General features: G+C 39.5%; 1 protein-coding gene across 1 annotated transcript in view; it reads left to right on the top strand.

Annotated features, from left to right (window-relative positions):
• The window catches only part of LOC139421816 (netrin receptor DCC-like), a 224,359-nt gene that overhangs the window by 149,743 nt on the left and 60,340 nt on the right, over positions 1-14,276 (top strand). The window contains exons 17-19 of the mRNA XM_071172937.1: positions 4,117-4,273; positions 11,249-11,481; positions 12,048-12,164. Coding sequence (XP_071029038.1) covers positions 4,117-4,273; positions 11,249-11,481; positions 12,048-12,164 — 507 coding nt within the window. The remainder of the gene's footprint in view (positions 1-4,116; positions 4,274-11,248; positions 11,482-12,047; positions 12,165-14,276) is intronic.

Raw genomic sequence — 14,276 nt, forward strand, 5'->3', positions numbered from 1 at the left:
ATTGAGTGGGACTGTAGTAATGACAGGTAGATGTGGGTGGGACTGTAGTAATGACAGCTAGATGTGGGTGGGACTGTGGTAATGACAGGTAGAATTGGGTGGGACTGTAGTAATGACAGGTAGGAGTGGGTGGGACTGTAGTAATGACATGTAGGATTGAGTGGGACTGTAGTAATGACATGTAGATGTGGGTTGAACTGTAGTAATGACAGGTAGATGTGGGTGGGACTGTGGTAATGACAGGTAGAATTGGGTGGGACTGTAGTAATGACAGGTAGGAGTGGGTTGGACTGTGGTAATGACAGGTAGAATTGGGTGGGACTGTAGTAATGACAGGTAGATGTGGGTGGGACTGTAGTAATGACATGTAGGAGTGGGTGGGACTGTGGTAATGACAGGTAGATGGACTACGATTGAATCGTACTAAACCGGCTCCGACGCTCGTCGGATGTGGCAGGGCTTGCAAACCATTACAGACTGCAACGGGAAACACAGCCGCGAGCTGCCCAGTAATACAAACCTACCAGACGAGCTAAATTACCTCTATGCACTGAAGGAACACTGAAACATGCATGAGAGCACCAGCTGTTCCGGACGACTGTGTGATCACGCTCTCCACAGCCAATGTGAGTAAGACCTTTAAACAGGTCAACGTTCACAAGGCCGCAGGGCCAGACGGATTACCGGGACGTGTACTCCGAGCATGCTGGCAAGTGTCTTCACCGACATTTTCAACCTGTCCCTGGCTGAGTCTGTAATACCAGCATGTTTCAAGCAGACCACCATAGTCCCTGTGCCCAAGAACACCAAGGTAACCTGCCTAAATTATTACCGACCCATGTCCATGTCTGTAGCCATGAAGTGCTTTGAAAGGCTGGTCATGGCTCACATCAACACCATTATCTCAGAAACCCTAAACCCACTCCAATTTTCATACCACCCCAACAGATGATGCAATTTCTATTGCACTCCACATTACCCTTTCCCACCTGGACAAAAGGAACACCTATGTGAGACTGCTGTTCATTGACTACAGCTCAGCGTTCAACACCAAAGTGCCCTCAAAGCTCATCACTAAGCTAAGGACCCTGGGACTAAACACCTCCCTCTGCAACTGTATCTTGGACTTCCTGACGGGCTGTCCCCAGGTGGTAAGGGTAGGGAACAACACATCTGTCACACTGACCCTCAACACAGGGGCCCCTCAGGGGTGCGTTCTCAGTCCCCTCCTGTACTCCCTGTTCACTCATGACTGTGTGGCCAGGCACGACTACAACACCATCATCAAGTCTGCTGATGAGACAACAGTGGCCTGATTACTGACAACGATGAGAAAGCCTTTAGGGAGTAGGTCAGAGACCTGGTCGTGTGTTGCCAGAACAACGACCTGTCCCTCAACGTGATCAAGACAATGGAGATGATTGTGGACTACAGGAAAAGGAGGGCTTAGCACACCCCCATTCTCATCGACGGGGCTGTAGTGGAACAGGTTGAGAGCACTAAGTTCCTTGGTGTCCACATCACCAACAAACCATCATGGTCCAAACACACCAAGACAGTCACAAAGAGGGTACGACAAACACTATTTCCCCCTCAGGAGACTGAAAAGATTTGGCATGGGTCCTGAGATCCTCAAAAGGTTCTACAGCTGCACCATCGAGAGCATCCTGGTTGCATCACTGCCTGGTATGGCAACTGCTCGGCCTCCGACCGCAAGGCACTACAGAAGGTAATGTGTACGGCCCAGTATATCACTGGGTAGGGAACTTCGCCCCCACCTGCATGTACAGATTACCTCAGCTAGCCTGTACCCCTGCACACTGACTCGGTACTGGTGCCCCCTGTATATATCCTCGTTATTGTTATTGTGTTACTTTTTATTTTAGTCTACTTGGTAAATATTTTCTTATTCTTGAACTGCACTGTTGGTTAAAGGGCTTGTCAGTAAGCATTTCACGATAAGGTCTACACTTTACCCCCAAACCATAAGACTGCTGAACAGCTAATCAAATGACTACCCAGACCCCTCTTTTACTCTGCAGCTACTCTCTGTTTATAATCTATACATAGTCACTTTAACTCTACCTACATGTACATATGACCTCAACTACCTCAACTAACCGGTGCCCCCACACATTGACTCTGTACCGGTACCCACTCTATATAGCCTCCACATTGACACTGTACCGTAACACCCTGTATATAGCCTCCACATTGACTCTGTTCCGGTACCCCCTGTATATAGCCTCCACATTGACTCTCTACCGGTATTCCCTGTATATAGCCTCCACATTGACTCTGTACCGGTACCCCCTGTATATAGCCTCCACATTGACTCTGTTCCGGTACCCCCTGTATATAGCCTCCACATTGACTCCACATTGACTCTGTACCGGTACCCCCTGTATATAGCCTCCACATTGACTCTGTACCGGTACAGGCATTCTACTATTAGCATTAGCATCCTACCATTATCATTAGCATATTACTATTAACATGATCATTAACATTAGTATTATACTATTAGCATTAGCATCTTACCATTAGCATATTACTATTAGTATGATCATTAACATTAGTATTATACTATAAGCATTCATATCAACATTAGCATTAGCATTAACAATAGCATCTTCCACAGAGTCCATTAGTGGATAGGCAGAGTAGCCTAGTGGTTAGAGCATTGGGCTAGTAACCGGAAGGTTGCAAGTTCAAACCCCAGAGCTGAAAATGTATAGATCTGTCTTCCTGAACAGGCAGTTAACCCACTGTTTCTAGGTCATCATTGAAAATAAGAATTTGTTCTTAACTGACTTGCCTAGTAAAATAAATTAGACCATTGCACTAGCTTTGTACAATAATACCAAAAGTATATACTGTGTATGTTTTATTGTCACAAACACTGGATAGGTGCAGGGGAATGTGTTGTTTTAGCCATAGTCATAGTAGTACAGCGCCCCTGGAGAAAATTAAGGTTAAGCACCTTGCTCAAGGATACATTGACAGATTTTAGCATTAGCTTTAACATTAGCATCGCTGCCACAGAGTTCATTATACTATTAGCAATAGCATTAGCATACCCTCTTCCACAGACACGGGCTACAGGTTGCAGGTAGCATTCATTAGCTATTGTCAAGCCATTCACATTACATCTCTCTCTCTCTCTATAAAGGAACACACTTAAAGGGGTGAATCTGGGATTTAAACAACAACAAAGGAGTCAAATCAAATCAAATGTATTTATATAGCCCTTCGTACATCTGCTGATATCTCAAAGAGCTCTACAGAAACCCAGCCTAAAACCCCCAAACAGCAAGCAATGCAGGTGTAGAAGCACCAACACTTTTCGTCAGTCATTATTTTCAATTTCCCAAAAATGGATGTACCAAACATGTAATCCCAGATTGCCACATCAACTATGTACAATAGCTATGCTGAAGTATGTTTCTCTCTGGGGAGGCAAAGGGGGTGGCCCATTGTTGTGAATGAGTGGAAATGGTTTTGGCATAGAGAACAGAGTGGTTGTAACCTATTAGGTTGGTCCTTGATCAGAATGTATTGTTCCTTGGGGATCGTCAGCTGTTCAAAGCTCAGGACCGGAGAAACAGAGCTTTCCAGCCTTTCATCCCAAGGCCAACATGTATTTAGAGAACGAGAGATGTAGAAAGCAACTGAGGAAGGACATTTCAATTTCTCCAGTGGGTTGTATTGGAAACTCGTTGGACAGTCTTTTAAAGCTTCGAGTTAAGGGTCATATAATTTGAAGGGATACTATGTGAGCAGCATATGAAATTAATGATTTACGTGTAATTTGCATTAATTAAATGTTGTCATTAGAATATAAAATGTTTTAAGCTCAGTTGAAGTTCCTATTTCCTGTCCCTGTTGTAGTTCAGACATTGGTCAGATGTTCCTATTTCCTGTCCCTATTGTAATTCAGACGTTGGTCAGGTTTTCCTATTTCCTGTCCCTGTTGTAGTTCAGACATTGGTCAGATGGTCTTATTTCCTGTCCCTGTTGTATTCCAGACATTGGTCAGGTTTTCCTATTTCCTGTCCCTATTGTATTCCAGACATTGGTCAGGTTTTCCTATTTCCTGTTCCTGTTGTATTTCAGACATTGGTCAGATGCGTCCTCCTCATGGCAGTGTGACACCCCAGAAGAACAGCAACCTCCTGGTCATCATCGTGGTCTCCGTGGGAGCCGTTACTGTGGTAGTGGTCATCATAGTAGCGCTGATCTGCACCAGGCGCTCCTCCGCACAACAGAGAAAGTGAGTTGGATTGCCTCTTCATCCTCGTTCCCCTTCCTCCTGTTCCCCTTCCTCCTGTTCCCCTTCCTCCTCACTCCCCTTCCTCCTCATTCCCCTTCCTCCTCATTCCCCTTCCTCCTGTTCCCCTTCCTCCTGTTTCCCTTCTTCCTCACTCCCCTTCCTCCTGTTTCTCTTCTTCCTCACTCCCTTTCCTCCTCACTCCCCTTCCTCCTCACTCCACTTCCTCCTCGTTCCCCTTCCTCCTGTTCCCCTTCTTCCTCACTCCCTTTCCTCCTCACTCCCCTTCCTCCTCACTCCCCTTCCACCTCTTCCCCTTCCTCCTCACTCCCCTTCCTCCTCACTCCCATTCCTCCTCACTCCCCTTCCTCCTGTTCCCCTTCCACCTCTTCCCCCTTTCCTCTCCCACTTCCGCCGCTCCCCATTCCCCCTCACTCCCCTTCCTCCCACAGTTAGAGCTGTATAGGAAGGGTATATTAGTTGAAACTTTCTTTTTACCAGTAATCTACCAGAATTGTTGTGACTTTCAAAGATTTTATGCAATTTTTCACAAGACATCTAGTGGCTATTTTGGTAATTCATATTATCACAGGTGTCTGTAATTATCTCTGGCCCTCTACTTCAGATTATCACAGGTGTCTGTAATTATCTCTGTTCCTCTACATCAGATTACCACAGGGGTGTAATTATCTCTGGCCCTCTTCTTCAGATTATCACAGGGGTGTAATTATATCTGGCCCTCTACATCAGATTATAACAGGGGTGTAATTATCTATGGCCCTCTACTTCAGATTACCACAGGGTGTAATTATCTCTGGCCCTCTACTTCAGATTATCACAGGGTGTAATTATCTCTGGCCCTCTACTTCAGATTATCACAGGTGTCTGTAATTATCTCTGGCCCTCTACTTCAGATTATCACAGGTGTCTGTAATTATCTCTGGCCCTCTACTTCAGATTATCACAGGGGTGTAATTATCTCTGGCCCTCTACTTCAGATTATCACAGGTGTCTGTAATTATCTCTGGCACTCTACTTCAGATTATCACAGGGGTGTAATTATCTCTGGCCCTCTATTTAAGATTATCACAGGTGTCTGTAATTATCTCTGGCCCTCTACTTCAGATTATCACAGGGGTCTGTAATTATCTCTGGCCCTCTACTTCAGATTATCACAGGGGTCTGTAATTGTCTCTGGCCCTCTACTTCAGATTATCACAGGGGTCTGTAATTTTCTCTGGCCCTCTACTTCAGATTATTACAGGGGTCTGTAATTATCTCTGGCCCTCTACTTCAGATTATCACAGGGGTCTGTAATTATCTCTGGCCCTCTGTCTGGCCTTATCGCATTTAAACTATATAAAATTATCAAATAAAATGATTTCAAATCAAACAAAATAGAATGACAAAGCTGTAGAACATTATCCTAAATATCAATATCAATTTAGTGAATACCATTGGTGATATGAGGGTTTCAGCATGAAATATCCTTTATTATTTATTTTACTATGTCAATATGTCTTTGTCTTTGTTGTCAGTGTTTTGTCTTTGTCTTTGTTGTCAGTGTTTTGTCTTTGTCTTTGTTGTCAGTGTTTTGTCTTTGTCTTTGTTGTCAGTGTTTTGTCTTTGTCTTTGTTGTCAGTGTTTTGTATTTGTCTTTGTTGTCAGTGTTTTGTATTTGTTGTCAGTGTTTTGTCTTTGTTGTCAGTGTTTTGTCTTTGTCTTTGTTGTCAGTGTTTTGTCTTTGTTGTCAGTGTTTTGTCTTTGTCTTTGTTGTCAGTGTTTTGTCTTTGTTGTCAGTGTTTTGTCTTTGTCTTTGTTGTCAGTGTTTTGTCTTTGTTGTCAGTGTTTTGTCTTTGTTGTCAGTGTTTTGTCTTTGTTGTCAGTGTTTTGTCTTTGTTGTCAGTGTTTTGTCTTTGTATTTGTTGTCAGTGTTTTGTCTTTGTTGTCAGTGTTTTGTCTTTGTTGTCAGTGTTTTGTCTTTGTTGTCAGTGTTTTGTCTTTGTTGTCATTGTTTTGTATTTGTTGTCAGTGTTTTGTCTTTGTTGTCAGTGTTTTGTCTTTGTTGTCAGTGTTTTGTCTTTGTCTTTGTTGTCATTGTTTTGTATTTGTTGTCAGTGTTTTGGTTCCAAACTGGTGGCAGTTGTAAAAAAAAAGTCAATAGCTGGAAGAGTTGCGGAGGTAATTTGAAAATATTGCCATTGTTGATTAATTAAGCTATTTTCTCTTGAATCATCTGGTCTATCTACCAGAAACTACTGGACAATATGGACACAGTTATAAAAAACGTATACATTATTTAAATGTATATATATTTTTTTATTATTCAAGTATAAATTACCAAAGTTACCATAAATTGCTGTAGATAACCTGTTAATTACCAACAATTAATGAAGATTTTGATAACTTTGGTAAGTTAATGGTAACTTTGCAACCCTAGACGCAGGAACTCTGTGGTCTGCTAGTAGGTTAATTAACACAGCGTTCTCTTATTTCCAAACGTTAGCTCAGGAGCGGCACTCTGTGATCACATGTTATATTTATACATTCTGATATCCTGTTAGCACATGTTATATTTCTATTTAATAAACAGTCTGATATCCTGTTAACACATGTTATATTTCTATTTAATAAACAGTCTGATATCCTGTTAACACATGTTATATTTATATTTAATAAACAGTCTGATATCCTGTTAACACATGTTATATTTATATTTAATAAACAGTCTGATATCCTGTTAACACATGTTATATTTATATTTAATAAACAGTCTGATATCCTGTTAACACATGTTATATTTATATTTAATAAACAGTCTGATATCCTGTTAACACATGTTATATTTATATTTAAACAGTCTGATATCCTGTTAACACATGTTATATTTAATAAACAGTCTGATATCCTGTTAACACATGTTATATTTATATTTAATAAACAGTCTGATATCCTGTTAACACATGTTATATTTATATTTAATAAACAGTCTGATATCCTGTTAACACATGTTATATTTATATTTAATAAACAGTCTGATATCCTGTTAACACATGTTATATTTATATTTAATAAACAGTCTGATATCCTGTTAACACATGTTATATTTATATTTAATAAACAGTCTGATATCCTGTTAACACATGTTATATTTATATTTAATAAACAGTCTGATATCCTGTTAACACATGTTATATTTATATTTAATAAACAGTCTGATATCCTGTTAACACATGTTATATTTATATTTAATAAACAGTCTGATATCCTGTTAACACATGTTATATTTCTATTTAAACAGTCTGATATCCTGTTAACACATGTTATATTTATATTTAATAAACAGTCTGATATCCTGTTAACACATGTTATATTTATATTTAAACAGTCTGATATCCTGTTAACACATGTTATATTTCTATTTAAACAGTCTGATATCCTGTTAACACATGTTATATTTATATTTAAACAGTCTGATATCCTGTTAACACATGTTATATTTCTATTTAAACAGTCTGATATCCTGTTAACACATGTTATATTTATATTTAAACAGTCTGATATCCTGTTAACACATGTTATATTTCTATTTAAACAGTCTGATATCCTGTTAACACATGTTATATTTCTATTTAAACAGTCTGATATCCTGTTAACACATGTTATATTTCTATTTAAACAGTCTGATATCCTGTTAACACATGTTATATTTCTATTTAAACAGTCTGATATCCTGTTAACACATGTTATATTTCTATTTAAACAGTCTGATATCCTGTTAACACATGTTATATTTCTATTTAAACAGTCTGATATCCTGTTAACACATGTTATATTTCTATTTAAACAGTCTGATATCCTGTTAACACATGTTATATTTCTATTTAAACAGTCTGATATCCTGTTAACACATGTTATATTTATATTTAAACAGTCTGATATCCTGTTAACACATGTTATATTTCTATTTAAACAGTCTGATATCCTGTTAACACATGTTATATTTCTATTTAAACAGTCTGATATCCTGTTAACACATGTTATATTTCTATTTAAACAGTCTGATATCCTGTTAACACATGTTATATTTCTATTTAAACAGGCTGATATCCTGTTAACACATGTTATATTTCTATTTAAACAGGCTGATATCCTGTTAACACATGTTATATTTCTATTTAAACAGTCTGATATCCTGTTAACACATGTTATATTTCTATTTAAACAGGCTGATATCCTGTTAACACATGTTATATTTCTATTTAAACAGTCTGATATCCTGTTAACACATGTTATATTTATATTTAAACAGTCTGATATCCTGTTAACACATGTTATATTTATATTTAAACAGTCTGATATCCTGTTAACACATGTTATATTTATATTTAATAAACAGTCTGATATCCTGTTAACACATGTTATATTTCTATTTAAACAGTCTGATATCCTGTTAACACATGTTATATTTCTATTTAAACAGTCTGATATCCTGTTAACACATGTTATATTTATATTTAATAAACAGTCTGATATCCTGTTAACACATGTTATATTTCTATTTAAACAGTCTGTTATCCTGTTAACACATGTTATATTTCTATTTAAACAGTCTGATATCCTGTTAACACATGTTATATTTCTATTTAAACAGTCTGATATCCTGTTAACACATGTTATATTTCTATTTAAACAGTCTGATATCCTGTTAACACATGTTATATTTCTATTTAAACAGTCTGATATCCTGTTAACACATGTTATATTTCTATTTAAACAGTCTGATATCCTGTTAACACATGTTATATTTCTATTTAAACAGTCTGATATCCTGTTAACACATGTTATATTTCTATTTAAACAGTCTGATATCCTGTTAACACATGTTATATTTCTATTTAAACAGGCTGATATCCTGTTAACACATGTTATATTTATATTTAAACAGTCTGATATCCTGTTAACACATGTTATATTTCTATTTAAACAGTCTGATATCCTGTTAACACATGTTATATTTCTATTTAAACAGTCTGATATCCTGTTAACACATGTTATATTTATATTTAAACAGTCTGATATCCTGTTAACACATGTTATATTTAATAAACAGTCTGATATCCTGTTAACACATGTTATATTTATATTTAATAAACAGTCTGATATCCTGTTAACACATGTTATATTTATATTTAAACAGTCTGTTATCCTGTTAACACATGTTATATTTCTATTTAAACAGTCTGATATCCTGTTAACACATGTTATATTTCTATTTAAACAGTCTGATATCCTGTTAACACATGTTATATTTATATTTAAACAGTCTGATATCCTGTTAACACATGTTATATTTATATTTAATAAACAGTCTGATATCCTGTTAACACATGTTATATTTCTATTTAAACAGTCTGATATCCTGTTAACACATGTTATATTTCTATTTAAACAGTCTGATATCCTGTTAACACATGTTATATTTCTATTTAAACAGTCTGATATCCTGTTAACACATGTTATATTTATATTTAAACAGGCTGATTACCGCACATTGATTGTTATCTAGATCCTCTTTCTCGTTCTCTCTGTAAGTTGGAGACACAGGAGGAATAGTCAGCAGATACCTTGGTTAATTCCATGCTTGAATAAGCCAGTTTACTACAGCTAACCTCCCCCCAGACACACACACACACACACACACACACACACAGACAGACACACACACACACACACACACACACACACACACACACACACACACACACACACACACACACACACACACACATACACAGACACACACACAGACATAGACATAGACACACACAGACACACACACAGACACACACACAGACACACACACACACACACCTGTGCAAGGGATGAGATGCCTCTGTAATTAGAATGAAGAGATTCTCATGGTGGTGAAACTCTGTCCTTCACTGATATTCATACAGTTTTTTCATTAAGTGAATGTAATTAAAATGTGAATGGTGTTTTTAGTTTTGGGTTTGACAAGTGAGAGGGTGGCAGATATTTCTAAGTGGGCATATAAGGGCATGCGAGGTGAAGGGCGTTTTGAGGTATGGAAACGCAGGGGGATGGGGAAGCAGAGGGAGGGAGAGAGGGAGGGAGAGAGGGAGAGAGAGAGGGACGGAGAGAGGGAGAGAGAGAGGGAAGCAGAGGGAGAGAGAGAGGGAGAGAGAGAGGGAGAGAGAGAGGGAGGGAGAGAGGGAGAGAGAGAGGGAGAGAGAGAGGGAGGGAGAGAGGGAGAGAGAGAGGGAGAGGAAGAAATAGAGGGAGGTGTACATTTAGAGGAGGGAGGGAGAGAGGGAGAGAGAGAGGCAAAGTCTTTCATCTAGACAACGTTGCCCTAGAGCACACAAAAAAACGATACATAACTCGGCCTTAACATCAGCGCCACAGGTAACTTCCACAAGGCTGTGAACGATCTGAGAGACAAGGCAAGAAGTAAAACACCAAATAATGCATGCAGAGCAGAATTAGGCCGATACCAACTAATTATCAAAATCCATAAAAGAGCCGTTAAATTCTACAACCAGCTAAAAGGAAGCAATTCCCAAACCTTCTATAACTAAGACATCACCTAGAGAGAAATATTTCTTTCTTTCTGTCTCTCTATGTCTCTGTCTTTCTCTCTTTCTTTCTATCTCTCTTTCTTCCTCTTTCTCTCCGTCTTTCTCTCTATCTCTCTTTGTCTTTCTCTCTATCTCTCTTTGTCTTTCTCTCTATCTCTCTTTGTCTTTCTCTCTTTCTTTCTCTCTTTCTTCCTCTTTCTCTCCGTCTTTATCTCTATCTCTCTTTGTCTTTCTCTCTTTCTTTCTCTCTTTCTTTCTCTTTCTCTCCGTCTGTCTCTCTCTCTGTCTCTCTTTCTAACTATCTCCCTCTCTTTCTCTCTTTCTAACGCTCTGTCTTTCTCTCTTTCTATCTCTCTCTTCTCCCTCTCGTCTATAGGAAGCGTGCCACTCACAGTACAGGGAAGCGAAAAGGTAGTCAGAAGGACCTGAGACCTCCAGACCTGTGGATCCATCATGAGGAGATGGAACTGAAGAACATTGAGAAGCCTACCAGTGCCGCCCCCTCTGGATGTGATTCGCCCATCCAGGGTTCCATCCAGGAAATCCGGTCTCAGTCTGTCAGTCACAGCCAATCAGAGAGTCAGATGGGAAGCAAGAGCAGCCACTCAGGTAAGACATCATGGTGATGTTAATGACAGGAAGGATGTTTTGGAACAGAATCTTGGATAAAAAATAAGAGATTATAAAAGGAATATTTTTTAAAGTTTTTTTTATGTTCACAGCAGATGTGTTGTTATCCAGTCCACCAACACATTTTACCACTGATTGGTTTTTGTAGAGAAAGTCTTCAACAATAGAGGGGGAAAGTAGCTTGCTTCTATCGTCATCTTCGTCTCTCTATTGAAACGTAGCTCTTTAACTAAAGTTGCCAGTAACATCTTTAGTCTCTCTGAATGCTATTCATGAATATTCTATGAAGAAATTGTGGACTATTGATTTCTTATCAAGATGTGAAGGACTATTCAGAGGAACAAGATAATACTGAGTATAAAACCATCTAGCGTGAATACAATTATACGCTTTTCCTCACCTTGGGATGTTGCTGGTGAAGAGTTCTCTTTGGTTAATCTGTGTCTCTTTGTTCTGTTATAGTGAGGTGAAATCTCATTGATATAACAATAGATTTTGCAACGGAGCCCTGTCTAGTAATACAGTACGATCCATTTATGTTCTAGGTGTGGACAATGACGAGGCTTCCAGCTGCATCTCTACGTTAGAGCGCTCCCTAGCTGCCCGGAGGGCAACACGTACCAAGCTGATGATCCCCATGGACTCTCAGCCCAGCAACACCCGTAAGTGTCAACATCCCGTAGGGTGGTGCACAATTGGCCAAGCGTCGTCCGGGTTAAGGGAGGGTATTTGTTGGCCGTCATTAACTGACTTGTCTAATTCAATTTAAAAATTAAAAATAAATGAAAAAAAACATCTTCCCAAATAGTTGTTGTCTGGTTGTTAGCCATCCTGCTCTCACTTTGAGTAGGCTGTCCTTCCTCCTCCATCCTCCCTTCCTCCTCTTCTTCCTCCTCCATTCCCTCCTCTGTTTATTTTTTGTTTTTATTTCACCTTTATTTAACCAGGTAGGCAAGTTGAGAACAAGTTCTCATTTACAACTGCGACCTGGCCAAGATAAAGCAAAGCAGTGTGACACAGACAACAACACAGAGTTACACATGGAGTAAAACAAACATACAGTCAATAATACAGTAGAAAAGTCTATATACAGTGTGTGCAAATGTAGTAAGATTAGGGAGGTAAGGCAATAAATAGGTCATAGTGGCAAAATAATTACAATTTAGCATTAACACTGGAGTGATAGATGTACAGATGATGATGTGCAAGTAGAGATACTGTGGTGCAAAAGAGAAGATAAAAAAATAACAATATGGGGATGAGGTAGTTTGATGGGCTATTTACAGATGGGCTATGTACAGGTACAATGATCGATAAGCTTCTCTGACAGCTGATGCTTATAGTTAGTGAGGGTGATATAATTCTCCAGCTTCAGTGACTTTTGCAATTCGTTCCAGTCATTGACAGCATAGAACTGGAAGGAAAGGCGGCCAAATGAGGTATTGGCTTTGGGGATGATCAGTGAGATATACCTGCTGGAACGTGTGCTACGGGTGGGTGTTGTTATTGTGACCAGTGAACTGAGATAAGGTGGAGATTTACCTAGCATAGACTTATAGATGACCTGGAGCCAGTGGGTCTGGCGACGAATATGTACCAAGGGCCAGCCGACGAGAGCATACAGGTCGCAGTGGTGGGTGGTATAAGGTGATCTGGTAACAAAACGGATGGCACTGTGATAGACTACATCCAATTAGCTTAGTACAGTGTTTGAGACTATTTTGTAAATTACATCACCGAAGTCAAGGATCGGTAGGATAGTCAGTTTTACGGGGGCATGTTTGGCAGCATGAGTTAAGGAGGCTTTGTTGCGAAATAGGAAGCTGGCTCTAGATTTAATTTTGGATTGGAGATGCTAAATGTGAGTCTGGAAGGAGAGTTTACAGTCTAGCCAGACACCTAGGTATTTGTAGTTGTGAGAGTTGTGAGATCCGTCCAGGGTGGTGCTAGTCTTGCGGGCGGGTGTGGGCAGCAATCATTTAATGAGCATGCATTTAGTTATACTAGCATTTAAGAGCAGTTGGAGGCCACAGAAGGAGTGTTGTATGGCATTGAAGCTCATTTGGAGGTTAGTTAACACAGTGTCCAAAGAAGGGCCAGATGTATACCGAATGGTGTCGTATGCGTAGAGGTGGATCAGAGAATTTCCTGCAGCAAGAGCGACACCATAGATGTATACAGAGAAAAGAGTCAGCCCGAGAATTGAACCCTGTGGCACCCCCATAGAGAAAGCCAGCGGTCCGGACAACATGCCCTCCGATTTGACACAATTAACTCTATCTGAGAAGTAGTTGGTGAACCAGGAGAGGCAGTCATTTGAGAAACCAAGGCTATTGAGTCTGCCGAAAAGAACGCAGTGATTGACAGAGTCGATAGCCTTGGCCAGGTCGATGAAGATGACTGCACAGTACTGTCTTTTATCAATGGTGGTTATGATATTGTTTAGGACCTTGAGCGTGGCTGAGGTGCACCCATGTGACCAGCTCGGAAACCAGATTGCATAGCGTAGAAGGTACGGTGGGATTGGAAATGGGCGGTGATCTGTTTGTTAACTTGGCTTTCGAAGACTTTAGACTTTAGAATGGCAGGGCAGGATGGATATAGGTCTGTAACAGTTTGGAGGGATGACTGCGGCAGCTTTCCAATCTTTAGGGATATGACGATACGAAAGAGAGGTTGAACAGGCTAGTAATAGGGTTTGCAAAAATTGCAGCGGATAATTTTTAGAAAGAAAGGGTCCAGATTGTCTAGCCCAGCTGATTTGTAGGGGTCCA

This window comes from Oncorhynchus clarkii, chromosome 12, assembly GCF_045791955.1.
Source record: "Oncorhynchus clarkii lewisi isolate Uvic-CL-2024 chromosome 12, UVic_Ocla_1.0, whole genome shotgun sequence".
NCBI classification, from domain to species: Eukaryota; Metazoa; Chordata; class Actinopteri; order Salmoniformes; family Salmonidae; genus Oncorhynchus; species Oncorhynchus clarkii.